The sequence below is a fragment of the Megalobrama amblycephala genome, linkage group LG24, assembly GCF_018812025.1.
Source record: "Megalobrama amblycephala isolate DHTTF-2021 linkage group LG24, ASM1881202v1, whole genome shotgun sequence".
NCBI classification, from domain to species: Eukaryota; Metazoa; Chordata; class Actinopteri; order Cypriniformes; family Xenocyprididae; genus Megalobrama; species Megalobrama amblycephala.
Genome location: NC_063067.1, coordinates 335836 through 345000, shown reverse-complemented (window position 1 = coordinate 345000; position 9165 = coordinate 335836). Strand labels below are relative to the sequence as shown.

General features: G+C 46.6%; 2 protein-coding genes across 5 annotated transcripts in view; both read right to left on the bottom strand.

The window, feature by feature from the left end:
• cntrob (centrobin, centrosomal BRCA2 interacting protein) overlaps nucleotides 1–1231 on the bottom strand; it is a 13499-nt gene extending 12268 nt beyond the window's left edge. For 2 of the 3 annotated variants that reach the window (XM_048178368.1, XM_048178371.1), the window contains exons 1-2: nucleotides 1091–1231; nucleotides 350–532 (exon numbers count right to left, since the gene is read on the bottom strand). In XM_048178368.1, the coding sequence (XP_048034325.1) occupies nucleotides 350–528 (179 nt within the window). In that variant the 5' untranslated portion in view covers nucleotides 529–532; nucleotides 1091–1231. Of the gene's footprint in view, nucleotides 1–349; nucleotides 533–978 lie in introns of all 3 variants that reach the window. The other variant, XM_048178369.1, reaches the window with a different exon arrangement.
• Nucleotides 1232–2312: 1081 nt separating this feature from the next.
• eif4e2rs1 (eukaryotic translation initiation factor 4E family member 2 related sequence 1) lies at nucleotides 2313–8067 on the bottom strand. Of its 2 annotated transcripts, XR_007183072.1 has the most exons (8): nucleotides 7836–8067; nucleotides 7319–7418; nucleotides 7099–7233; nucleotides 6912–7016; nucleotides 3157–3309; nucleotides 2815–2951; nucleotides 2604–2735; nucleotides 2313–2569 (listed from the first exon to the last, which is right to left on the bottom strand). XR_007183072.1 is itself a non-coding variant. In XM_048178990.1 (7 exons), the coding sequence occupies exons 1-7, from the start codon at nucleotides 7850–7852 to the stop codon at nucleotides 2696–2698; spliced, it is 687 nt and encodes a 228-aa protein (XP_048034947.1). In that variant the 5' UTR covers nucleotides 7853–8067; the 3' UTR covers nucleotides 2313–2695. The 2 variants fall into 2 exon arrangements, 1 of the variants encoding a protein (XP_048034947.1); XM_048178990.1 differs by having other exon boundaries at nucleotides 2313–2735.
• Nucleotides 8068–9165: the final 1098 nt, after the last annotated feature.

The following is a 9165-nucleotide window of genomic DNA, read 5'->3' as shown; positions in this document are numbered from 1 at the left end:
CAGACAAACACAGACAGACAGACAAACAAACAGACAGATGGACAAATGGACAGACATGAGAAGCAGCATTTACTATTATGTCATGTACAAAAAATCATTTTAAAAAATCATTTAATTTTTAATATATTTTAATTAATTTACTTTACCTAATTATATATATATATATATATATATATATATATATATATATATATATATATATATATATATATATATATGTTTATTAATTAAAAAAAAACAATATGAAGTAAAGTTCAATAAATGCATGATATAGTCAGTGAGTAACGCAGTTAAATTCTCATGGTCACAGTGTTGACTAAAAATAATTGCGATTATGATTTGTGCCCACCTGGCAGCGTGACCTTTGACCTCCTGCTCTCGGCTGTGCTGTAATGAGCTGTAGAGGCGGGCGGTGACCTGACGAGACGCCGAGAGAGGAGAAGACGGCCATGAGCGAGTGAGAGCCGGAAGAGAGGAGTGATGAAGAGGAGGAGCATCATCATCATCATCAGCTCGGCTCACAGACATCTCACTGCATGCACACACACACACACACACACACACACACACACACACACTGAGTTTAAATCTAGACTCAAAAGTATGGAGTACAGCAAGGCTCTCAGTTCTAGCTACCCTAAATTATTAACTATCTCAAACTTTAAAAACTTTTTATCAGTGGATTTCCTTTAACTCTAAATAAATAATAAATAAATAAAATATCTATAACATATATTAATAAGAACACACATATGAACAAGATTGAATTTTGAAAGACCAATAAAATCCTCCGTTTCCATGGCAACAGCAGCAGACGCATTTGAACTATATTTCTATGCTGAAATAGAAATATAATTCAAATGCAAGTAAACTGCATGAATTAAGTATTTTGTTAATATGCTGCTCGTGTTAAATTACTAAATCATGTGATGTTTAATTTGATCTGACGGAATAAAACGCTGCATTTGACTGACAGACCCGAACAAACGCGCTGATCTCGCGGACAGAAGAGAGTTTATCTGAAGATCTGCAGAAGCTTCTGGAGTTGAAGAACTCGATAGTTTCTAGAGTTTGATTAGAGTTTGTTTACCGTTCGTGTGTCTCGCGCTGCTTCCCCGCTTCAAATCGCGCCTAGAGCGGAAACACGTCATCAAACGGCTGCATGCTTTTCATCACCACAACAAAATACAAGAATTCACACAAAAATTAAAATTACTTAACTAATATAAATATAAAGCGAATAAACACAAATGTACTTTTCCCCAAAGCGACTCGTCGACGAACAATATTCAACGCCATGTTTATTAGTCAATTCATCTGAATCCATTGAATATGATATTTGCCCATCATACAAATATGTCTGTATTAATAATTATGAACAAATATTAACAAGTCTATAAAACATTAAGAAGCTGAAATATGAGAGCAAAACTCTTTATTAAAGGAACACATGAGGAATAGTTTCCTCTTCCTGAGGGGAAACATTTCAATTATTGTTATTTGAATATGATTTTTATATTCCCTTGCAGAAAGAAAGCAAAAAAAAAAAAAAAAAAAAACGTGTTTAAAACATTCATTTGGATAAATAATAAATTAGACAGAATGAGGGTGTGATTTTGCTCCTCCAGGAATTGTATCTTGATTTAAAGGGTTAGTTCACCCAAAAATGAAAATTGCATAAAAAAATGCAAAAAATGGTTCAATATTAATATTATAAAGCCACGAGAATATTTTTGGTGCACCAAAAAAACAAAATAACGACTTATATAGTGATGGCCGATTTGAAAACACTGCTTCAGGAAGCTTTGGAGCGTTATGAATCTTTTGTGTCGAATCATGATTCTGATCGCATGTCAAACCGCCAAACTGCTGAAATCACGTGACTTTGGCGCTCCGAACCGCTGATTCATAACGCTCCGAAGCTTCCTGAAGCAGTGTTTTGAAATCGGCCATCACTGAATAAGTCGTTATTTATTAGTTTTTTTGGTGCACCAAAAATATTCTCGTGGCTTTATAATATTAATATTGAACCACTGTACTCACATGAACTGATTTAAATATGTTTTTAGTACATTAATGGATCTTGAGAGAGGAAATGTCATTGCTGGCTATGCAGGCCTCACTGAGCCGTCGGATTTCATCAAAAATATCTTAATTTGTGTTCCGAAGATGAACGAAGATCTTACGGGTGTGAAACGGCATGAGGGTGAGTAATTAATGACAGAATTTTCATTTTTGGGTGAACTAACCCTTTAAGTGAGTTTAGATATTTGTTCTGGAAAACAAGACAGAAACACTGAGGAAGAACATCATTTTTTTGCAACAGTTCACCACCAAAGTCTTTATTAAAACTATATTTCAACTAGAGTGTTCATTGGGTCCAAACGACACTTGAAATGGGATTTGACTGTAAAGCTGCTCTGAATCTGTGAAACATGAGAAACATGAACTGAAGAGAATGCCTTTAATCGTCTCAAACACACTGAATCTGGTGTACGAGTTACTGAACCGACTCAATGAGGCTGATGGAATGATTCAGAACTAACACACACACACACACACACACACACACACACACACACACACACACACACACACACACAGAGTTTGCTTAGGGTTCATTCGGTCCGTCTGAAGCGTCGCTCACTCGTGGTGTAAAAGAGAAAGTGTCCATATGAAAATTATTTCCAGGTTTTCACAAAGTGATCTTCGTATTCCGGAAGCTGGAGTTATCCCTGAGAAAACAAGAAGAACAGGAGCTCAGAGTGCAGTTGACAGCGTTACTGTAATGGATGTGGAGCGTCTGAGACCTACTTGAGACTGTCGTTGTGTGTCTTGTACTCCATGATGGTGTTTGGCGGGAGGTTCAGCACGCGCCGCAGTGTGTCTCGTATCCGTGACGTGGTCACCTGATCATGGGCCGTTTTATTCCAGATTGACAGGATGTCCTCCTGCACACACACACATTCACACGAGAAACACAGACTTCAGTTTCTACAGGTGTGATGTCAAACCAAACATCAGTACAGAAATTGATATTTCTAATCACAAAATATCTTCACTAAAGAAATAAAGTCATGCAGGTTTGGAGGAAATTATGTCATGTCTAGTGAATGACTGCTACCAAAAGTCTCGGTTCCCAGAATGCAGCAGTACCTGGAAGCGGATGGACACGACCACACCGCAGATCTCCTCTCCCACCATGAACTGCTCGCCCAGCATGGCCAAGATGATGTTCTCCCAGAAACGAGACGCCAGACCCTTCCTCAGCCGGATGATCCACTTCCCTCCGTTTTTATTGGCCTCGTCCTGATTCACACACACACACACACACACACACACACACACACACACATCAGAAACAGAGTCAGCACTGATGTAAAGCTCTCACTCACACACACACACACACACTCTCGCAGACACACTCTCGCAGATGCACTCTCGCACACGCACTCTCGCACACGCACTCTCGCACACGCACTCTCGCACACGCACTCTCGCAGACGCACTCTCGCAGACGCACTCTCGCAGATGCACTCTCGCACGCGCACTCTCGCACGCGCACTCTCGCACGTGCACTCTCGTAGACGCACTTTCACACGCGCACTCTCATGCGTACTCTCGCACGCGCACTCTCGCAGACGCACTTTTACACGCGCACTCTCGCACGCGCACTCTCGCAGACGCACTTTCACACGCGCACTCTCATGCGCACTCTCGCACGTGCACTCTCGCAGACGCACTCTTGCAGATGCTTTTTTACACGCGCACTCTCGCAGGCGCACTCTCGCAGACGCACTTTCACACGCGCACTCTCATGCGCACTCTCGCACGTGCACTCTCGCAGACGCACTCTCACATGCGCACTCTCATGCGCACTCTCGCACGCGCACTCTCGCAGGCGCACTCACACATGCGCACTCTCGCAGACGCACTCTCACACGCGCACTCTCATGCGCACTCTCGCACGTGCACTCTCGCAGACGCACTCTCGCACGTGCACTCTCGCAGACGCACTCTCACATGCGCACTCTCGCAGACGCACTCTCACATGCGCACTCTCATGCGCACTCTCGCACGCGCACTCTCGCAGACGCACTTTTACACGCGCACTCTTGCACGCGCACTCTCACAGGCACACTCTTGCAGATGCATTTTCACACGCGCACTCTCGCACACGCACTCTCGCAGGCGCACTCACACGCGCACTCTCGCAGACGCACTTTTACACGCGCACTCTCGCACGCGCACTCTCACAGATGCACTCTCGCACGCGCACTCTCGCAGACGCACTCTCGCAGGCGCACTCTCATGCGCACTCTCGCACGCGCACTCTCGCAGGCGCACTCACACGCGCACTCTCGCAGACGCACTTTTACTCGCGCACTCTCGCACGCGCACTCTCACAGATGCAATCTCGCAGGCACACTCTTGCAGATGCATTTTCACACGCGCACTCTCGCACACGCACTTTCACACGCGCACTCTCGCACGTGCACTCTCACATGCGCACTCTCGCAGACGCACTCTCACATGCGCACTCTCGCAGATGCACTTTCACACGCGCACTCTCATGCGCACTCTCGCACGCGCACTCTCGCAGGCGCACTCACACGCGCACTCTCGCAGACGCACTTTTACTCGCGCACTCTCGCACGCGCACTCTCACAGATGCAATCTCGCAGGCACACTCTTGCAGATGCATTTTCACACGCGTACTCTCGCAGACGCACTCTCACACGCGCACTCTCGCAGACGCACTCTCACAAGCGCACTCTCGCACGCGCACTTTCACACGTGCACTCTCATGCGCACTCTTGCACGTGCACTCTCACACGCGCACTCTCGCAGATGCACTCTCGCAGACGCACTTTCACACGCGCACTCTTATGCGCACTCTCGCACGTGCACTCTCACACGCGCACTCTCGCAGATGCACTCTCGCAGACGCACTTTCACACGCGCACTCTTATGCGCACTCTCGCACGTGCACTCTCACACGCGCACTCTCGCAGATGCACTCTCGCAGACGCACTTTCACACGTGCACTCTCATGCGCACTCTTGCACGTGCACTCTCACACGCGCACTCTCGCAGATGCACTCTCGCAGACGCACTTTCACACGCGCACTCTCATGCGCACTCTTGCACGTGCACTCTCACACGCGCACTCTCGCAGATGCACTCTCGCAGACGCACTTTCACACGCGCACTCTTATGCGCACTCTCGCACGCGCACACTCTCGCAGACACACTTTCACATGCGCACTCTTGCAGGCGCACACGAGCAATCGCATACGCACTCTCGCACGAGCACTCACGCACTCACACGCACTCTCGCACGCGCACTCTCGCAGGTGCACTCTCGCAGACGCACTCTCACACGCGCACTCTCGCAGACGCACTCTCACACGCGCACTCTCGCAGACGCACTTTCACACGTGCACTCTCATGCGCACTCTTGCACGTGCACTCTCACACGCGCACTCTCGCAGATGCACTTTCACACGCGCACTCTCATGCACACTCTCGCACGTGCACTCTCACACGCGCACTCTCGCAGATGCACTTTCACACGCGCACTCTCCTGCGCACTCTCACATGCGCACTCTCACATGCGCACTCTCACATGCGCACTCTCACATGCGCACTCTCACATGCGCACTCTCGCAGACGCACTCTCGCAGACACACTTTCACGCGCGCACGAGCACTCTCGCAGGTGCACACTCGCAGGCGCACTCTCGCACGAGCACTCTCGCACGCGCACTCTCGCAGGCGGACTCTCGCACGCGCACTCTCACAGACGCACTTTCACACGTGCACTCTCATGCGCACTCTTGCACGTGCACTCTCACACGCGCACTCTCGCAGATGCACTCTCGCAGACGCACTTTCACACGCGCACTCTTATGCGCACTCTCGCACGCGCACACTCTCGCAGACACACTTTCACATGCGCACTCTTGCAGGCGCACACGAGCAATCGCATACGCACTCTCGCACGAGCACTCACGCACTCTCGCACGCGCACTCTCGCAGGTGCACTCTCGCAGACGCACTCTCACACGCGCACTCTCGCAGACGCACTCTCACACGCGCACTCTCGCAGACGCACTTTCACACGTGCACTCTCATGCGCACTCTTGCACGTGCACTCTCACACGCGCACTCTCGCAGATGCACTTTCACACGCGCACTCTCATGCACACTCTCGCACGTGCACTCTCGCAGATGCACTTTCACACGCGCACTCTCCTGCGCACTCTCACATGCGCACTCTCACATGCGCACTCTCACATGCGCACTCTCACATGCGCACTCTCGCAGACGCACTCTCGCAGACACACTTTCACACGCGCACGAGCACTCTCGCAGGTGCACACTCGCAGGCGCACTCTCGCACGAGCACTCTCGCACGCGCACTCTCGCAGGCGGACTCTCGCACGCGCACTCTCACAGACGCACTTTCACACGTGCACTCTCATGCGCACTCTTGCACGTGCACTCTCACACGCGCACTCTCGCAGATGCACTTTCACACGCGCACTCTCCTGCGCACTCTCGCAGGCGCACTCTCACATGCGCACTCTCGCAGACGCACTCTCGCAGACACACTTTCACACGCGCACGAGCACTCTCGCAGGTGCACACTCGCAGGCGCACTCTCGCACGAGCACTCTTGCACGCGCACTCTCGCAGGCGCACTCTCGCACGCACACTCTCACAGACACACTCTCACACGAGCACTCGCATGCGCACTCTCGCACGCGCACTCTCGCACGCACACTCTCGCAGACGCACTCACACGCACACTCTCGCAGACGCACTCTTGCTCTCTCTCACACACACTCTCTCTCGCAAACACACACACACTCTCTCTCTCTCTCACACACTCTCTCACACACACACCTCCCACATGGGTTTGATCCCCTCCTTGAACAGGTGGAAGTCGCTGTGTCCCGTCAGGTCTCCGGGTCGAACCAGATGGCTGTAGAACTTCCAGAACTGCTCCACCTGAACCAAGAGAACACAAAACCTGGTCAGGACATGGCAAACTCACAGGACAATAATCATCAGTGAAGTGTGTGCAACCGACCGACGCGACGGTGCCCATCTGCCGGATGTTCTGCTCGTAGCTCTGAGTGTTGGCGGGTCTGCTAGGCGTCCGGCGCGAGTACCAGAAGGTGTAGTTGTACTGCAGCGGGTGTTCGCCTGGAGCCGGAGTCACCGTCTGAACACACACACACACACACACCGCGTTACCTCACGCTCACTCCACGTGTGTGTGTGTGTGTGTGTGATTCTCTCAGTCTCACCTTGCGTCTGATGTTGTTGTTATTGTTGTTTATCGATCCTCCGTCCGTCTCAATACTGTCCTTCATCTCCTCCTGCTCACCACAGTCTTCCTCCTTCAAGCTACACATAAAACATCTACTGTTAATAAACTCATCATATTATGACTGAAATCATTATTGGATAATGATAATCAATTATAATAGTTAATATAATAGTTGAATAATAATAACAATATTAAATAATGTTTATAGGCCATTTATAAGTTGATTTGGTGATGAGTTTTAATAAATAACATTTATTTGTATATTATTATGTAAATAATATAAGCATAATTAAATAAATATGAACATTTATACACAAATACATAAACATAAATAAGCATATTTATGTATATATATAAAACACGTTCATCATGTTTACTTTTTTACTGTTATTATTTTATAAACTAAATCTGTTTCCATTATTAATTAATATTCGCATGATGTTTTTAATGTCTGTGAATGTAGGTGTTCAATTAGCCGTTAGCTGCTAACTTACTGTTCAAACTGATTCATTCCGCTTCCTTCTTCTTCCTCTAAACGCTTCTGTATATCGCGTTATAATACTGATGACGAAAATAATAATAATATCGCGTTATAATATTTATGACGACAATAATAATATAATACAATCAGATACTACAGTCTTTAATTCAAATAGCAGAGAACAAACTCAACAACATGCTACACTGAAGCCAACAGTCTCACTGCGCATGTGCGGAAGTCATACGGCATCCGAGAGAGAACAAAAATGAGACGAATCACGTTTTACCGAAACAAAACATCTAAACAGAGAACTTTAGCTAACGTTCTTCTAGTAACGTTAATAGAACGTTTAAATAATGTTCTCCAAACATTAGCATATTTCATTTGGAAGTTCGTCTAATGTTTTTTAAATGTTGTTTCAGAACGTTCAGAAAACTTTCAAAAGTAACGTTCCCATAACGTTTGAAGAATGATACAATTAGTTTGTATAACCAAAGACATGGACATTCTGAATGTTTTAAAGAACTGTCCTGTCAGCATTATTATTACTCACAAACATCTGTGTGTGTGTGTGTGTGTGTGTGTGTGTGTGTGTGTGTGTGTGTGGAAACAGGAAGTGTCGCTGGGCCGCTGCTGTTGATTTCCTGTATGTGTGACCTGTATTGTTGTTGAGGTCAGTGTGCTGATAGTGACGGATGAGACTCACTTCATCTGCAGTGTGTGTGTGTGTGACTTTATTAATTAACAAGTGTGTGATTAATGCTCAAACCAGGGAGACAGACACAGATTTGGTGTTTATTGTTTGGAGGTCAAAGGTCAAACATGTCTACAGTTTCAGATTTTGGACACACACACACCTTCCTCGCTCTTCCTCGCTCTGCGGAAGCTTTTAATCCTGGTCTGCAGGGAAAACAAACTTTCGTCCATGTGAGTCAACAGACTGACAGACGGCAGCTGAGAAAACACTCGTGTGGCCGCGAGAGAGTCTCTTCTGCTCTCAAAAGATGCGTTTATTTGATCAAAAATGCAGTAAAAACAGTGAAATATTATTCCAGTGTAAATCAGCTGTTTTCTATGTGAATATATAGTAAAGTGTAATTTATTCCTGTGATCAAAGCTGAATTTTCAGCATCATTACTCCAGTCTTCAGTGTCACATGATCCTTCAGAAATCATTCTGATATGATGATTTGATGCTCAAGAAACATTTAATGTTGAAAACAGTTTTATTTTTGTGGAAATTGTGATTTTTCAGGATTCTTTGATGAATAGAAAGTTCAAAAGAACAGCATTTATTTGAAATACAATCTTTTGTAACATTATAAATGTCTTTACTGTCACTTT